This window comes from Solea solea, chromosome 19 (assembly GCF_958295425.1).
Source record: "Solea solea chromosome 19, fSolSol10.1, whole genome shotgun sequence".
NCBI lineage: Eukaryota > Metazoa > Chordata > Actinopteri > Pleuronectiformes > Soleidae > Solea > Solea solea.
The window spans coordinates 10,886,354-10,912,235 of record NC_081152.1 but is presented as its reverse complement, the minus strand read 5'-3'; the positions used below and the strand labels follow the sequence as shown (position 1 = coordinate 10,912,235).

Sequence of the window (25,882 nt, the reverse complement as noted above, 5' to 3'; positions counted from 1 at the left end):
TCACATGTGAAGTCATACTTAATCCTCACTGAGAAAACACACAGTTGTCTCTCAGCTATCTGTTGCACAGAATCATGTATCATGTTTGGACGCATGTGCATAAAACACATACGGCCTCGCACAGGCTCAGTGCTCACATGCTATAGAGGCCGCCTTTGTTTACAGGCCATTTCGCCTATATTTGTCCTCCTCCCTTCTTTACTGACACACCAGATAACAGGGGAAGTAAAGGATGCCTTTGTCTTGTGACTCTGTCACCGCACTCAGCTGCTCTCGGCTCAGCTCGATTGCCAGAGGCCTTAAGGAACTGCTGTTATTTGCTTCCTTTCATGCCGAAGACAGCGGTGACACGCTTTGTCAATGGTGAGCTATCTCTGCTCATGCGAGGGAACACAATATACAAACAAAAAAATACAGTATACACAATAGTAATGGACACACTACTAAAACCATCCATCCACTGCTTTATCCTCCACGTGAGGGGTCACTGGTGCAGATCCCAGCTGACATAGGGCGAAAGGCGGGGCACACATTGGACAGGCCGCCAGTCCATCACAGGGCCACATGGAGACAAACAACCAGCCACTCTCACATTCACACCTACAGTCAATTTAGAGTGTCCAATTTGCCTAATCTGCCAATCTGCATGTTTTTGGACCTTGGGAGGAAATGGGAGAACCCAGAGAAAACCCACACACACACCGGGAGACGACTAAAACAAATGAATTTAAATTGAATACAATTTGTAAAGAGATTTTTTTACTCTTCCTCAATCCATTAAATTGACTGTGAGTGACTATACTTGACAGAAACATATCAAATAAAGCACAAGATATTGAAGATGGTTCTCCCTAAAATAAGTGTATTACCTATTTCTAGCATTTATATGCCATGGCTAATCGGGGACACTTTACAATGCAGTTATATTAATACCTTGAATTCATATTTTGGTAATGTTGTTATGCTACAAATGTTAATATCTTCCCGTAAAGGCTCGTCAGAGCCGCACTCCATTGTGCAAAGATCTTAATTCCCATCCGTGACTGGAAAAGAGCAACGCAGATCTCCGCGGTGCATTCAATGACACACTTGCTCCAGCATTTAACCAACAGTGTAAGGCTCAAAGGATGAAGAAAAAAAATATTACAGTGCACTCGCTTTAAACCATAAAGCATTAGAATTCAGTGGTAATGAGGTAAACTGAGATGTGCTGTGAAGTGGAGCAGAGGGAGTCACAACGCTCAGTTGCCAGGAACACACGACTGTGGGGACGGCGGGCAGAAGGATTAGCAGATGAGGGTTTGCGCAAAACTTTTTGTTTGGGTGGCGCTGCCATTGTTTTCCCTCCCTGCTGACTCTTTATGCAAACGAAAGGCAACCAAGCAGAAATCTGATTCCATGCTGACAACTCATCGTTTAATTCTTGACTTCTGGAGGGTGCTACACATTTCTAATAAACTCCAAGACAGTGCCATACACGTGTCACAAAATGAGACTGAAGGCAACACTATCTGTCATCTCTAAGCTGTTATAAACAACTGGAATTTGACAGGCCAGAATTACAGTTTCAGGTGGGGTCTGGAATTTAAAAATACATCTTTGCCAACACAGCATCTGAACAAGTTTACCATGTCCCAAAAGGGACATCAACTGATGAAAGATATGCCACTAATATCCCACCATCTGCTCAGACTCCGAGGACTTCCATTAGGAAGACAGATACTGTAGCAGGATGCAACAATGTGCCATAAAGAAAAAACACTGCACCGTTTCCCTAAGAGCACAGAAACCACAATATGCTGCAGTTGTCAAAGTGAAACTCTGCAAAAAAATGGCGAGCTGCCAGGAAACGCCGTGTTCACAGAGTTTTGAAGCTCACCGAGTGGCCCCCGGGAGACTTGAGAAAGTGCATCAGTATTTCCCCTTTCACACACAGAACACAGTGGATGACATGCTACGCTGACCACAGGTTCAACGCGATGTCGACAACACACGGCGCACATCTCATGCACTCTCCCACTTACAAACTGGTCAATAATAATCATAATAATCATAAAAAAAAAGGCATGAGGATTTTGAAAAGTTATATTTATTGATATGACCATAAAGGTTGGCCTATTTTAATCCTAACAAAGATCCTTTCCCGCAAGGATAAGCAGGATGGACGGACGATCTTGTAATTGTGAAACTGCATTAAATGAACATTCTGCAAACGGTTTAGATTGTTGTGCATGTTAGACAAAAAGGTTCAGAACGCAGTTCCGATATCGGCACCTGCAAATAAGGGATTATTTTGAGAAGGAGACAAAAACGAATACAGCTAACGAAATTGTTGAGGTATTCCAGAAAGCATATGAGGGTAATCTTAGCTTTATATACTCTGTATATTACAGAAAAATGGGAAAAAGAAGCAATTGAAGGAACAAATAACAGAGTTTCATATTTGTAAAACGCAATGCATGGCCACTAGCTCCTGGATTTGGAGAGAATTCAATTTGGGAAAATGTGATCAGATTAGAAATGAATTGGTATTTAACCGACAGCCATGTTGGACAGCCATGGACACATTGATGTAGACCATCATACACCAGGATATGAGATACCTAAAACGTAAGATGTAAGATACTTGGGAAACTTATACTACAAAAAGAGGACCAAAGTACCTTCTTGCTACTAACGGCAAGCAAAAAAAGGAATTACGAGATTATGGCATAGAACAGAACCCCTGACCGAAGGGCAGTGGGTGTGCATTGTGGATGAGATATTTGTAAGGGTAAATTTGACACATAAATTGAGATTACAAGAAAAAATGGGACAGTGGACTGATTTTGACAATAAGAACTCGAAAAAATGATATTTTTTTGATGTTGCATCTTGACACTGTAAAAAATCCTCATAAAAAATAGGTTAAAAAAAGAATAAGAAACATTTCAAGTTGGAAACTGCAGGCTACAATGACAGACTGCATAACATTATATAGTGTTGCACAGCATATTGTTACCATACAGTAAAAAAAAAATCTAAACTCTAAACTGTGTTTGATGGGCGAAGAGATGAAGACAGAAAAAAGAAAAAAAAACAACAACCCAAAAACCACTACCTGTCTAAAATCGCTAACCTGCACTTACAGCAGCTGCTGTTATAAGCTGAGGTTAGCGAGCACAAGAATAAACCATCTGTTATTCACTTTGCCTCAGCAGTAACAGCAGCAACAGCGGCAGCAGCATCAGTGACAGAAAAAAAAAAAAAAAAGGGTATTATAATGTCTCCAAATCTCTGTCTTTGACAACATTATAATTACACGCAAATGCATGTTAACTAAGAGCAGTTGACTGCTGTGAGCGACTGACACCGACAGCGGTTTTTAAGCACCGCTTGTGTCATGTCACACCTCCGAGTTAGCACACCCTCTGGGAGAAAGACAGTTAAAATAACATCAACTGCCAACAGAAAAAAGAAAAGAAAAAGAAAAACGCAGAAAAAAAGTAATAAAACTGTGCTTCACAATCCTCCGAGTTACTCTTCAAAGACAAGAGGGCTCCGTCAGTACTTTTTGCCTGAATATTAATCAGCCACACACGGAGGTATGACACTCTTCTGAATCATTTTACAGTCTGAAAACATGTATAATTTATATCCCATGAAAGTGAGACAGGATGTTCAGTGTTGCTATACTATTAAGGGAAGTCCAGGGGAAAAAAGAACATTGAAAAAGGCAGAGTGCATTAATATGAATGCAGTCTCTCTCTTTTGTCTTTTGTTCTCTTTATTAAAAGTGATCATTCTTGTCCCAGGATACAGTATGGGTCTAGTAGTTGCATGCTGCTGTATGTAAAACTGTGAAATAGTGCTGTACATGCAGAATCACTCACTCTCACTCATCGTCCACCGCTTTATCCTCCACATGAGGGTCACGGGGGGGGGGGGGACAACCCCCGTTGACATACGGCGGAAAGGTGTGGAGCACTGTGAACAGGTCCATCACAGGGTCACACATAGAGACAAAAAAAAAAACACTCACTCTCACACTCACGCTCAATTTAGAGTCCAATTTGCCTAATCCCTAAATCCCCTGTGGGAGGACACTGGAGAACACCCACCCGGAGAAAACCCACGCGCACACGGGTGTCACGCTACGCCCTCCGCGTGGCCATGTGTGGAATCAATACTGTAATTCTGAAATGATACGTTCAGGGGGCTTGCCGTGAGATATAGCCGTTGAAAAATAAGGCGCATTAAAGTGTGCTCATTCATATTTTATTTATACTCCGCGGGTCCACTTCTCTCCGCCTACTCAAATGGGATTCATTTTAGTGGCATATGGTTTAATGTAAAATAACTATACACGCACAATTATGACCCTCAGCCCTTTATAGAATGCAAATTCTACCACTCTGTTCGTTTAAATACAATGTTTACAATTTTTTGTTGTACAAATTGTTTTTATTTCACAGCTATCCCTGATTCCAGAGCTTCAAATAATACAACTATAACCATTACTACATATTATATAGCTACTCATTACTGGTAACGTTAATATTATTAAAAATCATCCATCCTCGGCATATCCACGGCTTTCTGAGGCTCACATGAGGAGCTGCTACCAATCGTGCGTGTCACACCCTGGACGAGATGAAACTAATAGTGATGGCGGTAATTGTTATTCATATTATTGATTTGTGAAATCTCTATTTTCTTCTCTTTTCTCTCTTGCTCTCTTCTGTACATGTGACACATGTGCATGTGACCTCCGTCCTGGGCTTTTCTAGTCTTGGTGACCGCTCAAAGCTGCATTACATTACAGTTTTGCCATTCACCCATTCACTCACACTTCCATACAGCGCATCTATGTGCAGAGCATTGTCCTATCACTCATCTTTCAAACCCATTCACACGCTGCCGACGCAGCCGTCAGGAGCAACGTGGGGCCCAAGGACAGACATGTAGACTGTAGCAGAGCCGGGAATCTAACCCAACCTCTGAGTTGAAAGACTCACTGTACCACTGAGCTACCGTTGCCCCAAGGTTTCTCCCATTTTTTCCCCCTGTACAAGGGTTTTTGTTGAGTTGAAGGACAGAGACAGGACACTTGCTGTCCCAACAGTGGTTAAATTGTTCAAAGTTAGACGTTAGGTGCACAAGTGAACGCAGTAGTTGGGAGCTACGTTTATTTGTGCGTCGTGACACTTTGCACAATTTGCATAATTAATAAATGATCAATGCACTTGCGGAGTACTGACAAACAAATGTAAAGAACTGTGTTATTATGATGTGGCGATGAATATTAAACTGTCAGAAAGCTGTGGGCAAAAAGCAATTACTAGTGGAATGGAAACAAAAGCTTAAAAGAGAACAAGAACAGCCTCGAGCTATTGACTGTGTATAGAGTGGGCATGATGACTGACGGGAAATATGATTAAGGCTTATTTATGTCTTCAGTCTTTTTTTTGTCATGGTAATTCCGTGGGAGGTAAATTGTGCAGGTTAAAATCATCAAGGTGAAAGACAAAAGAGGTGAGTTCAAAGTTGAAATACTGTATTATATGGAGCTCATTCTGAAAGGCACAACAGCAAACCTGTCAGTCTTAACGGGACTGTCACTAATAGGGCTGTGTCTCATTAACTGGCATCAGTATCGCACAAAACGACAGACTACAGCGTAACAAATGTGTAGGAGGAGGAGTTTCCCTGGACACTCTTGTTTCCTCCAGAGTTAAAAGCTGAGAAACAAGACAGAAAAACAGGGAAATGGCTGTATGAGTGTTTGTCTTTGGTTCGACACACAAACAGTGAAAAGACCGGTCGATTTATAGCCCTGTCCAAGCCCTTAATGACTCTCCAAACCATCCTCAAGCAATTCAGATGCCTCATCAATTTAATTACTTTACGACACGGGCCCGCCTCACGCCGCTGAAAGCCTGGCATCGCGAGTTCCCCGTCACCCCGCTCCTGTAAATATCCCAGAAGAGCTTCGTCGATGGGAGCAGACAGCGATGCGATATCTGACATACAGATTTCCTTCAAGATGATAGTGAAAGCTGAGAACGTGAAAAACGAAGCGAGCCGTCATATCTGCAAAGCGATTTCGAGGTTTTCTCGAAGGCAAAAAAAAAAAACTAGACTAAAGCAGACGATATCATTAAAGGTTACGTCTGTGGAAAATCAATATCAGGGCACAAACTACAACAGCGTGAGGGCCCCCCCCACAGTGCCCACACAATGTATAAAAATATTATGCGTCGCTTGGAAATATCGCAAACACCGAGACAGTATACAGCAGATGGCATGCAAATTTAACGAGTGGCATTCATGTTGGGGGGGGGGGGGGGGGGGGGGGTTAATGTGTTTAAAAGAGGTGATTATGCAAAAAGTATTTTGAAACATATACTATATATCACTTCTATACTTAATTACTTAATCAGTCTTATAGCTGCACAGTGCTGTAGTAAGTACTAAGCAGCACTGGCCGTTATTTGGACAACGTCATTTCTATACCCATGTCTGAAATGGGGTATAAAACAGTCGGCATCAGTTTTTTTTTTTCTTTTTCGCAAAGGAAGCTGCAAACAGGACCTAAATGAAAATGTTCTATTCTTCCTTTATTGGTTTGGACATCTCAGTGTCAAAAAAAAAAACTGGCCAGGCTGTGCTGTAATATCCCTGGTGTCAGCCTGGGTGATCTAAAACAATTATAAGAAATAGAAGCTCATCTCAAAGGAGTCAATACTGTAGGTATTAGGCCTGAGCAGGTAATCGAAGTTTTATCGAAATCCCAATACAGACTACTATCATTTTAGATTCATTATTGTCTTGATCTCATTCTACAGACCGAGGAGAACGTCTTTGTTTCTCACAGATCCGCATAAATATCACACAGTAATCCTTTTAAATGTGTTTTTTTTCTGAATGAAAATGAGAATCACGATGTAAAAAAAATGACCATTCCCGCTGTCAAAGGGTAATCAAATCCCAATGTTTCATCTGCTACTGCTGCTCTTAACAAGCACCGACATTGTGAGTGATAAACTTTATACTTTATTCCTATATGACTACTGTCTGCAAGCCAAATATCCCCTTGGAGACATTAAAGTTTTTACCTACAGTACCAACGTACCGACCTAACCTATAAGAAATATTTACGTACAAACAGGGCCGGCCCTATGCATTTTGGCGCCCTAGGCACAGCAGTGCAAACAAAGCTATTTTCTGTGAAAAAGTGAAATTATGTATATGAATGTTAGACAAACACGTTGATAAACAAGTCATAAAACACTGCTGTATGTAGTATGGTGGTCACCAGTGAAGTTCACAATAGAAGTATGGACGCTGCAAAAAAAAAAGTTGCACATATTCTGCATAGTAACACATCATAGTAAATAACATGCGACAAAACATTGTTACTTTACGGATTTGTTCAATTTGACGCCTCTGAACTTCCTTATGCTTTCTTTTCTGTCTCAACAATTATATATATGGTTATATATAGTTTACTTTAAAGTTAAAACAGGATTTTAACCTCTTGACTCTAGCCTTTTCCTATTTTATTCCACCCTCTGTTGTATTTTACTGTTTTATTTGCATCTTTTGTTTTATTTCAAAGTTAAAGCAGTTTTTTTTTTTTACTTTTTGACTTTAGCCTTTTCATCCCCCCGTGTATTTTCCTTTTATTGTGAAGCACTTTGAGCTGCAATCCTTGCACGAAAGTAGCTATACAAATAGTTATATATATATATATATATATATACTATTTTTTTCCCTTTGTGGTTGTCCGGCACCCCTCCAGTAGATGGTGCCTATTGCCGACTATGCCTCGTGCCGGCTGGGGCATAAAGAACTCGACTGCTGGCATGCAGGAGACAGCACATGTGTGTCTCATGTGTCTTCCGCCAGAGTGACAGCTTTGAATTCAGCCCTGCGACAGTGCTCTCCTGTCCCTTAGAAATCGTCAGTCAGCCCCCCCTGAGCTCCGCCGGCTAGTTAGCTGCACCTGAACACTTGTCCCGCTGACAGCAGACCAGAGAATAACTTGGTGTTTCGTCGGCCCATCTGTCACTTGACACTGGACATCTCACATGCACACAAACACAATGACGGTGGAATGACTGTAGGATGTGTGAGTACATTTCTTAATCAAAATCCAGCCACGTACAGTTTAGTCTTAGATGAACCATAGCTAGTACCACATGCTTCTAACTTGATTATAACCGCGCGTCACGTAGAAACAAGACCAGCACACGTAAATACACTTACCATGCAGCCAGATGAGTCCAACTGTCTGTCGGACACACACTTGAAGTTCTTCTTGCAGCCGCCGTTATCTTTGGAGCAGTCTCGGACCGGCCCGAATGACGCCAGCAGGTCATCTACTGTTTCAAAGTAAGTGGACATCATGGCCTCCTCCCTGGAATAGATGAGGATAAAATGTGTTGTTATCATTATCATAGTTTATTTGATACAATTTGAAAAAGCACCGAACCTTGGGGGGCGGAGCCTTCTCCGCTGCTGCCGCCCCAACCCTCTGGAACTCCCTCCCGCTACAGACTTTCAAGACCCACCTGTTCCAACTGGCTTTTCCATAGTCTTAACATTCATTACTTAATTCAGTTTATTAATTTATTACCGACCACAGTCCTTTTTTTGTTATCTTGTTAAAGTGTCTTTGAAGTGACCTGGAAAGCACATTAAAAATCTGATGTATTGTTATTATTATTATTGTTATTATTATTATTATAAATAATATCAACAGACTGTCCGATGCAGTTATCACAGCACACAACCAGTTAAAATGAGGAAGATACAAATACTTTCAACACATTTCCACGTGGTAACAAATAATAATAATTGATGAATTCATCTTCTATCGTTAAATCCTGTAACATGAGTTTCGGGGGGGGGGATTGGCGCTGGTGCCAATCCCAGTTGACATAGAGACATACAACTGGAGGAAACCGGAAAGCACACACACAGGGAGAACGTGCAGAAAGACCCTTGTTCAGCTTCTACACTACAGTGATGATTTAACATGGCGTGTTTACTCTTGAGTGCTTCAGCTTCCTGTTGTGATTGACAGCGCAAAGGCAAATGTCAATAAAACCATAAAATTGTAGTCCAACCCTGGTGTGTCCTAGAGCATGTGTTGTGCTGGAGCAGACTGCAGTGTTTACCAAAGAATGTAGATAAAAGAAAACAGCTGATTTAAAGGTTGTTGTTTTTTACAGGAGTGATGCATGCTGGTTCACGGTGGGACTAATCTCTGCTCTGGCATTAATTGTACGTGTCTGACATGGTGTGTTGATGAAGAGCCCAGGGAATCTGCAATCTCCATCCATTAACTCTCCACTAATCCAAGGCAAAGTCATCCAGACCCGCCCTCGCTGGCAATCGGCATAGAAGACAGCAGAGGAACAAATGAGCAAAGACACAGGGTAACACACGCATTCACTCCCAAAAAATTATTGGTTGTGCAGATGATATTATTATTATTATTATTATTATTATTATTATTAGTACTAATAATGCTTTTAATTTTGATTCTGACATGTACAATAGTCAAATATAACAGGACTCCACGGGGAGCTTCGTGGCAATGTGCCTGCATTTTATTAGCCTTGCATTAAACTAAACTTTAATTAAGCCACAATGAATGAAAGTTTTTTGTTTTTGTTGTTTTTTTTTTTCCGGAATTACCATATCATTTATAACATGACTGAACGTGTAAAGCTGTGTTTATGCACAGTGTGGTGGTGGAGATAAATGCATAATAATGACAATACTTCAGTGTTCCGCAGGTTATAACTCCATGTTGAGCATGTTGAATATGTGGAAAGAGTGCTGAAATATTCTACTCAAGTCGAAGTACAAATTATTTGATAACATTTGACTTAAGTGAAAGTAAGTTAAAAGTTAAAATAAAAACATAGCTTGCTTAAAATCTATTTTGAGTAAAAGGTACCGAGTCGGGGTTTGGGTTTTTTCTTGTGGGGACACACATCTCACATGAATTGTTTATAATTAAAGGCAAACCTTTACAAATTAAAGTGCTGACAAAATAAAACATGTAAACACATAATGTATCAGTCAAAATGGGTCAAATGTCACAAATGCTTTAACTTTCTCACTCACTCAGGGACCTTAATTAGTCCCAGTTCACCTGTCCTCATCACTCACCTGTCCTCATAATACATTCCCATGTCCTCATCCTTCACCAGGCCTCATAATTCATTCACCTGTCTTCATCATTCATCTGTCCTCTTCATTCACCAGTCCTCATAATTCACCTGTCTTCATCATTCTCATGTCCTCATCACTCACCTGTCCTCATAATACATTCCCATGTCCTCGTCCTTCACCAGGCCTCATAATTCATTCACCTGTCTTCATCATTCATCTGTCCTCTTCATTCACCAGTCCTCATAATTCACCTGTCTTCATCATTCTCATGTCCTCATCATTCACCTGTCCTCATAATTCATTCACCTGTCCTCATCACTCACCTGTCCTCGTCATTCACCAGGCCTCATATTTCATTCACCTGTCTTCATCACTCACCTGTCCTCTTCATTCACCTGTCTTCATCATTCACCTGTCCTCTTCATTCTCATGTCCTCGTCATTCACCAGTCCTCATAATTCATTCACCTGTCTTCATCATTCTCATGTCCTCATCACTCACCTGTCCTCATCATTCACCTGTCCTCATAATTCATTCACCTGTCCTCGTCATTCACCAGTCCTCATAATTAATTCACCTGTCTTCATCACTCACTGCAAAAGTTTCCAGTGGGTGAATTTATTATTATTATTTTTTTATGTTATTTATTTATTAGTACAGTACAAAAAACCCTACTCAATTACAGTAACGCGAATAAATGTAATTAATTACATTCCATCTTTGCCCAAATGGTATGCTGACAATAAAATTACATTTCTGAACAGATGATGGCGCTGTACTGAAAGGTGCCACAGTCAAAGCAAGTCATTGTGAGACGAACATAGGTCAAAACAAATCCAAGGATGTGCATCCTACCGCTGCACAGACATTACTCAGTCAAAATCAGAAAAGCCACCAGAGCCTCTGAAGACCATGGCTGTGTGTGCAAAATAAGAAAATCACGGGTTTTTGCAGATATTTTACTTCACCAACACGGTTAATTAAAGTGTGTTCTCGCTTCAAACTGGGTTTCATTACAAATAGAGACGCTGTGTGTGTGTGTGTGACTTTGACACCGTCGGTGCTACAGTTTAAAAATCCTCACAAACAAAGAAGAAATTGTGACATTTCCTTCATGCCTTCTTCCGAGAAATGCCGATCGGTCCAATCCTGTGCAGCTGAGCTGCTGTGTTCACGTCAGTATGCTCAGGCGTACACTGAGCTCAGCTGCTTGCTGTCACAGTGAGAGAAGGGGTAAGCAACCCCTGCGTTTTTCTTTTGCAAAGAAATCAAAAGAACTGTCTCTTGCAATGGGACCACGGGGACCACAGTGTGTTGTGAGGGTGACTTGACTCTACAAACAGAAACAAGATCCCGAATGATGTGAAGACAGATGCCCCGCTGAGCAGAGAGGGTTTGTTGTGTTGGGACGTGTGTCTTTGTCTCTGTGTAGCTTGGGTGCCTAGGTGGAAATCTCATTTCAAAGAAGACACTAGAAATGGGGCCACTGTACCAAAAATATACATATTGATCTGGTAAAAATGGATCAAAATGTCCTCGATTCAAAGTGGATGTAAATGATCACAGAGTTATTCGTCTTTTTTAATCAGCAAAGGTGGCAAATTGAACTGTTAATGCCTCGGGAATTCAGTGTGAGAGAATCTTGTGAAAGAAGTGGTTTTTGCGACCTTGTCATTGGCTGAAGGCAAAGGTGAGATGTGAAAGCATTAACATTCATCAGAAAAGCTGGGAATGCTACATTTCTCATGTAATGAAAGAAGAGGGAGATACGGGCAGATCTTCACTCTGTTTTAACACGTCGCGCTCGTCCTGAATAAAACATTTTTCAAATTAAATATTTGCTTTCCATGTTAGATTTATTGTATGTCAGTGTGTAAGTGGCAGATCTTTCTTGTGTGAGCGGTGAAGTAGTGCGATCCGCTGACAGCCCATCAGGACGTCTGCTTTGCTAAATCAAACCTTTCTCTGGCGCTGCTTTGCGCAGATAACAAATCACTGTCAAGCGTTCTGAATATGTGCGTGTTCTTGTATTTTATAACCTCTTTAGGACCTTTTCTCGCATCAACGCTGACCTGCCAGGACCAGTCGTCCTTGTGGAGACCAAAAACCTGGCCCTAATGGGGCACAAGTCCATTTTTAAGGAAGGGAATTGTGGTTAGGTTAAGTTTAGTGTTAGGGATTAGCTGATTATGGTCAAGATTGGGCTTTGTTTGGGTCGTCCAACCCTTTTAACCCTTAGAACACAGAGCATTTTGGCTGCTTTTATCCATTACTATGTTAAAACGTACGGGACATGCAGAGGCTATAAGAATGTGCCATATAGTGTGTCTTATATCCTTTTTCTCAGCACAAAGCCTGAATAATATGTGACCTATAAAGACACACCCCCAGCATGTCCTTATAAGGAGTTGTGTATTATTTCCACAGCAATTTAGCATGGGTGCACCTGCGGGAACGGGTTAAAAATGTCCGCTCATCACAAACAGACACTCGTGAGGGGGTTAGGGCAATGTTGCACTGATGTCACAGTAAATCCCAGTACTCCAGATCCATGTATGAATGCAAAGTCAAACATTTATGCTGTATTAAGGCATTTTCTGGTCTTCTTCAGCTCAAATACACAGCATTGGTAAACGAGGTGGGTAAAATATATATCTTCATCATAAAGCCATAGTCAGAAAATGATTATCTTCAATTATTGGATTTAATTAAGCACTGCCAACTGATAGTTGTCTGCATATATGAAGAGGCAGATAACCATTGCTGCCACTGCTCCATACATCAATGATCATTAGTATCAATATACAATTCCAATTATTTCCTTTCTTATTAAGCCCAGGCCAAAATGAAAGCTGCTAGGCTTCATCATTCTCATGCCTAATTTGCAAAAAAGCTAAATGGATTAGCCCAGATTTACTTCCTCTGGGCAACAGGCAGAACAGAGTTCTCTATTTGATGTTGGTGTGCAGGTTCATGCCTATATGGAATTAGACCGGGAGATATTGATGTGTCACACTGTCCCGCCGAGCTGCCAGCTATCTGCTCGTGCATCAGAGATCGACCACTGAAGCCAAAAAAAGCCTGCATCATCCAGAATCTGTGGAAACGTGACCCTGTCAGGGAGTAGACCCAAGACCTCAGCTGCACCTCGATGAATGGCACAAACAGCAGACAGAACAGTTTGCACTCTTCTCTGATGCCCACATTCGGTGTGCTTGACTTGATACCAACCGAATGGTTCACAACGGACACTCAGGCACCGGATACTCCCAAATCACATTCCACTACATACCGAGGGATGCTTTCTTTTTCAAAACCCCCCCCCCCCCCCCCCAAAAAAAAAAGAAAAGAAGAAAAAGCTAATCAAAGTGACCGATTATATGCTTGGGGGAAACAAGCCAATGTTCCAGAGCCAAAGATCTAGCAAGTCCAAAGGCAGAGATCAATGAAACACTTAGCGGGCATAGGCTAGGTGTGGAACAAATCCAGTCACTGCACACTGTGGAAAATACTGCCCTGCCCTCAGAATGCGATTTTGACTGCCTGATTTGGTGCGTTGTGCTGAGCGGTACCAACAGCGGTGCAGTCGGGCTCACCTCTAAAGCACCGCTTCAGCTTTGGAAGCAAAGACGGCAGACTCCTGTTCAGGGATTGTCCATGGTAAGACGTGCCAGGCGGTTGCGGGACTAGTGACAAATCACCAGCTGGCTGCTGCATAGTTGGACTTTCTCCCGGTGGATGAGAAGGTCGCCATCATGTGGCTGCATAACCATAGAGAGAAACACTACTACTGCTATTGTTGCCCGCGCATACGTGCCAATTTTAAAACTTAAATTGGAGGCTTATTACAGTAGCGATCAGTTAGTCTAACCTTTGAGATATGTATATACATATATATATATATATATATATATGTATATATATATATACATATATATATATATACTGCTGAATTGCATGTTGTTGTTGAAGGTACTACAACAAGGACGCGATCATGTTCTTGGACACCTAATTTCTTTATTTAACTGTTCCTGTATGTGCTGACATCTACATCTGGCATCCAGAAAAAAAAGAAAAAAAACACACTTGCTTGTCATGTCTTATTCTTTTTCTCTTTAACAAGTCATTTTTCCTGAATTAGACAGGCAACACATGGCATTCTGGCACAAAGAGTGCTGACAAATGTCTCCTTAATCGAGAGAGAAAAGGGGGTTGGAAAGGTAAGGCAGACATAGGCAGAAATAATGGGTTGCCTCAGCTATGAGGTGCATGTTAAATGGCTCTCCCTTTGGATGGAGGAAATAGAGAATCGAAGGAATGGAAAAAAAAAAAAAAAAACAATCTGGAAGACAACAACAAGTAAGGATATTGGAAAGTTCTTTCAAATGTTGTGCAGCATATTAAATTATGAAACGGAGTTGGGTCTCACTCTTTAATTAACAGGCACCCAATAGGAAGGAAAAGCAATCCATACCATGCATCACTCCACAAAGTCGTTTAAACAATACGCATTGTTACCAAGATCAACACGGCCTCAAATGCTGACAGCCTTTCTTTTTCAAATCATTAGCTAATCAAGAGCATCACTTTTGGCACTCTGGCTCTGTTGCTTGACCTAGAAGCTCATTGGTTGCATCTAAACACTGACTAATGTACTTGTTATTAATCTCCCTCTCTGCTTCTTGCTTTTCCAAATGATGAATGACCAGGCGACGTTGCCCAAAGTTAGAGCGCTGCTCCAGCATGATTACAGAGCCCGTTATTGGTCTGCCCCTGCACTTGATTAATGCTCTTGTTCCAGCGCCCCGCAAATATGCTGACTCTCATCAAGTACTTTCGTCATTGAATAAAGTGCATTCTCTTTACGCTAGCATGTAATCGCTGAGGAAAAAAAACACACTTCTGTGTGGAAAAAAAAAAAAAAGGTAGATAAATCTCAGTGATAACGTAAAAGATTGATAGATCAATCCTTTGGTTTGTTTTGATCGTGAAGTTATAAAACATCCTGATCTGGGGGTGTGGTGAAAGGGATTTATGTGCTTGAATTTTTCCTGGTGTCCACGTCTTGCAGCAGCGTTAGATTATTGGCAGCGGCGCAGTTTGATGGTTCACTTGGTCACAGCGAGTGACGTCGTTAATCACCGCTGTGGCGTGACATCAGTTACGCTGGGTTATTAAAAGTTCCCTGTTGACGAAAATGTCAGTCACGCGTAATTGCGTCGTCCTTAAATCAATGTCTAACTTGATATTTATGAGGTGTTTGTGACACACTTTGGCTTTGGCTCGACAATAATCAGCAAAAGATGCAAGGCTAATATTGGACAAGATTAATTTTTAATCATGGCGAGCCGGGCAACGAGTGTCATAAATTATTTCAATGAAACACACTCTGGTAAAAATAATTGGTGAAAATGTTTTGATAATTTACAGAGTGCATTTTCTCGTCTCGTTTAAAACTGTCGTGTCTTATTTTTGGTTGTTGATGTTATTGTTCTACCTCTATTTGGTCTGCATGCACCGTTTTGTTTTTTTTGAGCAGTACAATTAGATTCTGAAGCGTTCCGTCTGTGCCTCTTTTTGTTTTTATTCATACGCCAAATCTTTTCACCGCCGTCTCACTTCACTAGCACAATCTCGCCGTTTCCTCAGTCTGCCTTGACATAAAATGAATCACTTCCTGTGTGCAGGGCGGAATTTAAAAAAGTCCTATATGAGAAAACCAGAGAAATTGTTGGGCCAATGTAGACTTTGTTTATATCCAAAAAAAAAGAAAAGAAAAGAACAAAAACACACTACAGCTTTAACAAAGAAATTGCAGCTTGAACTTCAACACTGACACAGCTGTAAAAACACGGAACACAGCTAAATATAACAAGTTACTTTTTGCTTTGCACTTTCTCTACATACTGAACACCTCATCACACCATCAGGACAAAACACAGACCAGCTCAGCAAACAGAAGAGATGCACGCCACGTGGTCCAGAGAGCTACAGTCCTCTCCCTGACCTTCAATGTCTGCAGGACCATGCGATGGATGTTTTGAGTCTGTGGTGGCCAGCATCCTTTTCTTCACCGGTCAGCTGACCGGGGCAAGGGGCTCGGGGATGGCCGACACAGTCAAGGTCAAGACACTGACAGATGGAGAATGATTCAAGAGGCTGGCTCAGTCTTGGGGGTGAAAAACGTGATATTCTGCACGGATTTGCAGAGATGTGGATGTTGTCAAAACTCCTCGACTTCATGGAAAATGTCCCCTACACTCGACACGGACTGGATGATGCGCCACATGAAGCTCAGTGCTGAGATTCAACAACTGCTAATTTACATTTGATCCATTTCCCCTTTCATTCAAGTGCTCGGTGCCAATCTCAGCTGACATAGGACGAAAGGCAGGGTACACCCTGGACAGGTCGCCAGTCCATCACAGGGTCACATAGAGACAAGCAGCCATCCACTCTCAGACTCAAGGTCAATTAAGAGTGTTCAATTTGTCTTTGACTGTGGGAGGAAACCCACACAACGCACACATGGGGAGAACATGCAAACTCCATGCAGAAAGGTCCTTGTTCCGACCAGGTTGCAAACTCTGGGTTTTCTTGCTGTAAAGACAAGAGTGCTAACCACAACACCAACCACTGTGTGGCCCCATTTATAGCTCATTCTCTGTTAATCTACTTCATAACTTTGCATTTTTGCACATTTATCCATCTGGCAAATTTACTATGAACATTTATAACACATTTGAACATTTTTATTTTAACTAACAATGCAATTATTGTATTAATAGTACATTTGTTTTTTTTTTAATCTCGGACTGGCGACCTGTCCAGGTTGTACCCAACCTTTCACCTTATGCACTGTATTGGCACCGGCGCCCCCTGTGACCCTTATGTGGAGGATAAAGCGGTAGAAAATGGATGGATGGATGGATGGATGGATGTTGTAAAAAGGCAATTTCCTAGCAGGGGTCAATAATGTTTTTCAGATTCTGTTCAGGGTTTCACTCTTAACTGAAACCTTATTAAGTGTGACAAAGCTTACAATGAACGAGTCGTACTGTTGAGAGAATTTTTTTTCACCGGAGGCTAATTCAAAACGATGAGTTTTTTGGTGAAAGTTGGCTGACTGACCTTGACTTCCCTCAGATGTGTGTTCCTTTTGATACGATGTGGTGTGTGTGTGTGTGTATGTGATTCTCACTGCGTAATGCACACAATCCATTGACAATCTCTGTATATTTCTTTAAAAGAGCTCTTTGATGTAAGCAGAGGTAAACCATAGCCCGTGGATTCATAAAGAACAAACATAAGCTGTTTTTTTTTTGTGTGAAAATATGCTTTAAAATACTGCACTGGTAGCCGCTCTCCAGTGTGTGGTGTGTATAAATGTTAGAGATTATTGACGTAAATTAAAGTAATTAAAGTGTAATAAAACAGGTAGACGGGTTTATCATATTTGTTTTCTATATGAAAGCACTGATAGCTATTTTTTTATAGTTCGATTATTACTCAAGCAAGTTAATGACACCAAATCATGGAGGCATTTTATGTTATTCTTCATCATCTCTATATTGTGCACACTTACTCTGTGAAGCAGACCATTGACATGTGCTATATATATATTTATATATATATATATATATATATATATATATATATATATAATGTATATATAGTGTGTGTGTGTGTGTGTATAACCTGCGGTTAAGCTTAGGCAGAGCTGTGCCGCCTCCTCGTCTGATTTCCGAGCCGTAAGTAAAGAATATATAAATTACCTGAATATCTTGAGATTCAAAAGCGAAAGTGAGAAAAAAAAAAAAAAAAAAACTCCCGACATCCCAGCAGAAAATTGTTCTTACTGAGAGTAGCACAGAGGAAAATCTGTCCAGATTTATCTCATCACAAACCAAAAAGACAATTTCCAATGTGTCAGACACCTCAAATACATTCTATTCTGTTTTAAATCCACTGGACAAATAAAATTAAACAACTCGTCGTGGCTGCGGGATACAAAAGGAATATGGATTTGTGTGTGACGACTGATTAAAATTCACATGCACCATTTTTCTTTTACTGGATGTCCAGTATGAGGGGAAAAGACACACACACACACACAGACACACAAAAGAGAGAGAGATTATTAAAGGCAGCTAATCAGTGGGATGTTGCCATCACTAGAGAATAAAATACTGCTTGGTTAAGCTGACAGTTACCTTCACTTATCTATTTCATATGGAATACATTTCTCCGCGCTTTGTCAGTGAGCTGAAGGGCACGAGCGAAATGAGGACACATCCCATAAAAAAAGCCACAGCCACGGTACATTTCACCACCTCCTATATCAGCATGTCTATCATGACTGAGTGACTACATCAATGCCTGCATAAACACTTTGGAGAAGTGCATCATCCAGAAACTCCCAAAGGTCCCGTGGGACTTTGTTCCACAAAAATGCTTTGGATAATGAGTTGTCTGCATTATTCAAAGTAATGCGACACATCTGACAGTGTTACAGGAAATAATTGTTCACAATAAAGGAGATGGCGACGCATTACTCTGGCTGACGTGGGCGTTTGATCAGCTTCTATAGAACGTGCACTTCAAACTTTACGTTTGAAATCTTACTTGACCGTGTTTAAGACTAGTTTTCCTCAGGCGGACGGACAGATGGCTTCGCTTCTCACACAATGACGGTTGACGTGCAATAACGCTATGTTGCCTCAAACTGTTGTGAATGCATATTCTAAATGGCCCTCTCTAACCCGAGGTCAAACCAGTGTATTCGGAACACAATGCCGGTGTAATTTCAGGAAGCAGCAGCAACAGCAGCAGCAACAGCAGCTCTCCACCTTCATCGCCACACTATTGATGAATAGCTTAACTTCCTGTAACCCGAGTGGAGCTTCTCTGCAGCGAGATAAACAAGGGGGAAAAAAAAAAAGAGAAAAGTTCTTGCTTTCTGCCGAAGTTCTCAATATGCAACTAGAGATGTGCTGTTCACCCAACAAGGTCTTTCCATTATATGCACTAACAGCGGCACTTGAGTGACAGAAAAATGCACCACAGAAGCAAATGTGTTTCAAAGCTAAATGGAAAGGCTGTAAGTCTGTCAGGCTTTCAACTCAGACCAGTTTAACATGTGACACACACATTTATGACATTAAAGTATGGCTGTTGCTCCACAATGTCCAGAATTTCTCTTGAGATCACCGCTTACAACCCACTGAGCAAATGCAATGGCGAATTAATCGAGAGGTCAGCGGGGACTTGTGTCCTCCTGAGGACAATTTCTTGAAATCTATGAAAAAGATCAATTAAATTAGAGTATCTGCACATTTGCACATTAAAACTGAACTCAGTGATTGCTACAACTTAGGTTTTCTGAATTATTGATTAGTTTACTGGTGATTTTGCATCACCCAAGAGTGCAAAATAACTGTATTTTAACCGTTAGAACACTTGGAGCATTTAGGCAGCTTTTTTCCATATCTATGTTAAAACATACAGCTATAAGTATGTGCAATATAGAATGTCTTATATCGTTTTTTGTTTTTTTTCAGCACAACCTATAGGCAATCTGATGAAATTATATATATTTTTTTCCATTTTCACCAACTATATAAACACACCTAATACCCTTAATATCTAAGGGTAATGGAACACACTACCCTTATACTGTATATCAGGGAAGCCAGCTCACTTTTAAAAGAAGACTTACAACGTCATGTTTTTAGCTCCTTTTTATTCCACCCTGTGTTGTGATTTGTTTGCATTTTTATTTTATTTTAAAGTTGAAACGGGGTTTTTACTCTTTGACTTTAGACCTTTCCTTTTCATTCCACCCTGTGCCGTGTTTTATTGTCGTATTTGCATTTTTCAATTGTATTTACCTTTATTGTGAAGCACTTTGAGTTGCAATCCTTGTATGAAAGGTGCTATACAAATAAAGTTCATGATTATTATTATTATTATTGTTGTTGTTGTTATTATAACTTTGACTCAACACCCCCAGGATGTCCATATAAAGAGTTATGTATTATTCTCACGGCAATTTACCAAGGGTGCGGCTAAGGGTTAAAACTAATGTTAGTTGATGTCAAGACAGTTCAAATATGTTGTTTTCAGTGTTTTCCTTTGTGAAGCAGCTCATGACATTCAGAGCAAAAGTTTAGTGCAGTGTTAAATAAGGATGTCATGATGTGACAGTGATAGCAGCATCAACATCATCAGCATTTCTGTCGCTATGGTCGTCCTCTGTCGGGTTCGTCCAGGTGCTGACGCCACACATTAGTCAAAAGGTACATACTGTACTGTGCTTGCAAGCGTGCCGTAGCAGGGCAGTGGATCATAATCACAACAGTTTATGTATGTCGCACTTTTCTGCGTGGTAAGCGATGCTTCATCCCACACACATGCACATACACACACACACGTTAGAGAACAACAACTCACAGAGTAAACGTTGCTGTGGCTTTTTGTGCAAAGTACTGAGTGGTTCCGATGAAAAACGCAACATTATCCATGAGCTTACATTTCATTGAGACAGACAGACAGACAGGTAAAGTAAGGTTGCTTACCATTGTGCTGCCATAGGGCTTTGTGCAATCTACCCATGCACTTTAAAACCATGTGCAATGAGAGCGATGTGCAAGATTACGAGAGATCCGCAATAGCACTCGCACTTAAGCATTAAATACTCCACACTTTTATACTAGGCACTTTCGCAATTTAGGGTCACACGGTGGTAAAGTGGTTAGCACTCTCGCCTTGCAGCTAGAAGACCCGGGTTCGAGCCCCGGTTGGAACAAGGGCCTTTCTGCATGGAGTTTGCATGTTCTCCCCGTGTGTGAGTGGGTTCTCTCCGGGTTCTCCGGCTTCCTCCCACAGTCCAAAAACATGCAATGTGGGGATAGGTAAATTGAATGTCTTTGTGAGGTGTGACCCTGTCCCGTCTTATTTGTTGTTGTCTTTGTCATTTTATGTTACCATCAACGTGCCAAGGGACTGAAGATGGAAATTAGCCATCAACTGCAGCCTTCGTCAGAAGAGTCATGTGATGACACTGCGGCGTGTCTCAGCTGTTCCTTACAAAGGTTTGCCAGACAGCAGGGGACGACTATGCCCATCGAGATCCAGAAACGGGCCCCAAGGACCATCAACCGTGAGGGAGCCTCGATCCTGACCCACACCTGGGATGTGGTGTCCTTGTCAAACCTGTGTAAGAAACAGCTGAGCAAGACTCGTCACAGTAACATCACATGACTCTTCTGACGATGACTACACTTGACACCTTACTTTACCTGTCTGACTAAATGAGATTTAAACTCAACTAAATGACAAAGAAGATAGTATGACCCTCTCCAGACCAAATTATGCAATAATTACTGTCAATTTCCATCACTTTGGGATGAACGGAACTCTAAAACGATCATTCAGACATGAATCATGTATCTTGTGTAGTCACTGGTCCAATGTGTGGAAATACTGTGCCATATGGGGAAAAAAATAATAACTCCAAACAACGGCGTGATAACAACGCCCGAAGATTAAAGTTGACATTGAAGTGAGGGGTGTTTTTCATGGAATGTCAGTCAGAATAAGAACATTATTTTCCACGCCAACAGCTCACAGGACTCCTGCTGCTTCCAGATGTGGTTGGCAGGATGTTCTTTGTGTCCATGTGGTATGAGTGCACAGCCTCCAGCATCAACAACCATGGTATCAATGAGACTTTGCGTCTCCAAATCAGAATGTTAATTAAAAACATCCATTGTGGCATCAGTGTTAATTACGTGCCGCGACGCGCGCCACTTTTAAAATGCGGTGTAAACTCGTTTGGTCGAATAATGACAAGGTCAAATAATGGCTTGCAGTGATTCACACTCTAAAATCAATACCAATATGTTGTTATTGGACTGTGTTGCTGTTCGATCATCTTTTTGTTAACACTCCTTACCCATGAGTATTTGCTTTTCAGATCCCCGTGTGCACGGTCCAGGACTTTATAATGATGCTTTGCCTTTGTCACATTAAGCCTCTAAATCGCAGACCTCGTAAGGATTTAATGACCCGATTAAATGTTTAATGGCTACTTTGCTTTTTATTTTAATTGAGCTGTCTTACTTTTAATAAATATATTTATAAGCCAAATAGAGCACGCATTTACTGTACGTTTTACGTTCACGATTGTGAGTCAAATGTTTCACCATGTGATGATGTACATTCGATGAGGTCGTTTTTAACTTTTATCTTTTATACATGTTTACAGTTACAGGCAGATTACTTCATATTGATTGACACAAAAAAAAGATGATCTATAAGATAGAAATAATGATGTTATTATGTTATTTTGTGTTGTAGTTTGAAGGTCACTGTCGACACTAGTGACAATATACGATATTATCGTCTATCTGGGTTTAAAGCACTTTACAATAAGTTAATCGTGGTGAATTTCTATTATCGTGTCAATTGTGAATAAAGAAAAACATCAATATTTCTGGTGCGTGACTTGAAAATCACGTCAAACTCATCAGCATACAGTCCTTGTGATCTAAATCTTCATCTACATTCATCATCTAGGATCTAACTGAATCGTTTTTCATTAAAAAAGTACGGATCGTATCTGTAAGTGCAGACAGAAGGCTGCACTTTTTTTAAGACTCAGACAAAAAATGATATTACAACACATTTTTCGGTCAGTGTCATCGTTAATCGCTGTGATTTTGGTCATAATCTGATAATCGTGACGGGAACCTTGTCGACGCCAATGCTAGTGTCATGGAAACAGTTAACAGAGAAGTAAAGACGGAACTTTTGGGCTTACTTACACTCCACTCCATCGGGTACCTAAGACAAATTTAGTGTAAAGGTACATTTTATTTTTAAACTCAATAAATCTAAACCCAAACTCACAAAGTGCGCGACTGCCAAGTTAGTTTCAAGTTGGATGTTCCACACACTGACTTTTTCAGATCCGGCAGCATGTGGTTTCTTCTAAATAAGGAAGGAAAAAAAGCTCATCTCTCTCTCTTTCGCTCTCTGTGTGGAGCTGAGAGGAGCCGCTATGAGATGCACTCTGCACGGATATGAGGTTAACCTTTACAAGTCCGAATTTGGACACCGCACTGTGCTATGATAGCAGTAATAATTGACATATTTGCATACTTTAGTGTTGACGAGAGCATCAGAGACAAAAGCAAAAATATCAGCAGATTCATTTGAAGTTAATTGCCAGTTAACTACGGACGATCACGCAATAAATCACAATTGAACATTTGATTGACAAGCCCAGTTGAACACGTTCAAAATAATGGAGATAATGAACTGTGTGCACAGAACTATTACACCGTGGGTCCATATAAACCAAGCAACAAAGAAACTGTAACACCCAGTTCCTCTTTCAGCAGCGGTGGAGAGAGAGCGCTGAGCTGAGCTGAGTCAGACTGACCTGACCTCCCCCGGATCTTCAGAAACCAACACGTCTGTTTTACAGCTGGCGATGGGGTTGATTGACAGCTCCACTGGTGGCACCACGAAACTCTTGCTGACTGGCAGCCACAAGCCTTGGCCCAGACTGTAGATTGATCTGTGTTGGCAGAACCACACGACATGGATATCAGTCAATTTACTGCCCCGTTCTCACACTGTGTTACGACACAAAAGCACATACTGTATAATTCATCATCATACAGTGTAATTATGTGTACAGGCGTGAGCGTGCGAAGATAGCGGCTGCAGAAATTAGCATTTTTTAATTGCTGACATAGTGTGCAATTAGGTGCAATTCATACACTATAATGGCCGGTATTCAAATAATGTTCATTCGATCTAATGAGGAAATTGCAGAACAGACATGCGTGGGCTTTCATATTGTATTGATCAGTGAGGAGAGCAGGACAACAAGAGTTCCTGTGAAAACTTTTCTTGTAATAAGATTTGAATTTAAGGCATAAAGAGGTTGGTGAGAAACAATGAAAAACATGTGTTTAATTTTATTTTCATTATTAATTCTTTATAATTCACCTTTCTAGCCAAACTGAGGCAAGAAGCCCTACAGCCTTAATAAGTGCCACTGCTTGCCACTGATTTCAGTCCTTTGTGGCACATAATTGTCACAGTTGGAAAAAAATAACTCTATACTTGGAGAAATACATGAGAAGTAGATGTGGTCTTGGTGCTTTTTTCTTTTTTTTTCTTTCAGGAAAAAGGAAAAGTTGTTATCGCTAATGTTTGAAGCATCAGGCTTTGGATGGCATAACAAAAAAAATTATAATAATTTGGTTTTGATGGAGATGCTTCTCCTATGAAAAGATTAATATCCTCGGGATGACACCCCGCTGAGAGCCTAGATTTGCCGCTTGGGGAAAAACAACACCTGGTGCGGTGTCGCAGTATCACAAAGAACACGGTTGTGTTTTGCATTATATGCTTTTAATGTGTCTGAGCAGGTGGGCAACAGAACTGCAAATTACAGGCAATCTATAATTAAGCTTGAATTACTGTGCTTGTCAAAAATCGGGGCATTGCATTTCATCAAACGCACTCATTCAATATTCCTCTCCCCCACCCTTGCCACATTATCATCTATGTTTATCCACGGTTAAATATTGCTTATACGTAACCTGTAAAAGACCTGATAGGTGGAGCATCATGTGCTGCAAACCCTTTAGTTATACGTGTCCAATGAGTTCCATAATTTCAATGCATTGTCTATTTAAACGGATCAGATTTTGTGTCATTATTATCAAACGACACTTTTCACGAAGCAAGCATCACTTTATGAAGTGCGCAAACAAAATACACAAATACACAGAATCAAAATACACAAATTGCAAACACAGTAACCATTTAATCGTTCAAAGTTGTTGTATTTTATTTGTTGAAAATACACTTTTTGTTTGCAATGATTGGAATTATGAACGATTAAATCCATAATTTCTTTGCAATTTGTGTATTATGATTCTGCGTGTCAATTTTTGTTTGCTTCTTAAAAAGTGCCGTTTAATAACATTGACGCGGATCTAATTCCACAGTTACCGCCGCTGCTGCTCAATTGCATGCAGTAAAAAACAGGCGACTTTATGCATCTCAACAGGCAAACAACACCAAACGTGTGGCTTATTTCTCAACTGTAATCTATTCAGAAACACAGTTTCCCATGAAAGCCCCCATGTTGGTCTTGTAGGTGAGACCGTCTATTTTCATGCTCATCGAGTGCGTGATGCTGGAGAGCGTGGCGATCCGTCTTGGTCAAACAAATGCCCTAGTGTTAAAGTTCTGTCTGTTTTGTCATAATGTCATAAGAAAAAGAATAATTATGTATTGTATGATGAAAATATGTATTCTGTGGATAATGAGGGCGGGACTAGATAAGCTTTTGCTTCGCCCGCTTTCCCTTTCGGTTATGTGTATTGTGTGAGCTACACTACGATGATGTGTGATGAGTGATCTAACTGCCATGACCGAAATAAACATATAAATAAAAATCCTTTATCATGTTCAAATCACTGTTGCCTGTCGAATCAATGAATCTAAACACCTTTCACTCCATGTAACCTTCCCTCACTATCTGCCAATTCAAATCATATTGGCCTTCAAAATGTGTTCTATTCACATTTAATAATATTAAATGTGAATATCACATGCTGTATAATTGGCTCCGCTCCTGATCAAATTATGCTTTTTTTTGTCCTTGTTGCATTAGGAACAGGGA

The 25,882-nt window shown here is 40.7% G+C and overlaps 1 protein-coding gene across 2 annotated transcripts in view; it reads right to left on the bottom strand.

Annotated features, from left to right (window-relative positions):
* LOC131446138 (astrotactin-2) overlaps positions 1-25,882 on the bottom strand; it is a 249,769-nt gene that overhangs the window by 83,528 nt on the left and 140,359 nt on the right. The window contains exons 10-11 of one of the 2 annotated variants that reach the window (XM_058617167.1): positions 23,618-23,755; positions 8,251-8,401 (exon numbers count right to left, since the gene is read on the bottom strand). In XM_058617167.1, coding sequence (XP_058473150.1) covers positions 8,251-8,401; positions 23,618-23,755 — 289 coding nt within the window. Of the gene's footprint in view, positions 1-8,250; positions 8,402-23,617; positions 23,756-25,882 lie in introns of those variants that run through there. The other variant, XM_058617168.1, reaches the window with a different exon arrangement.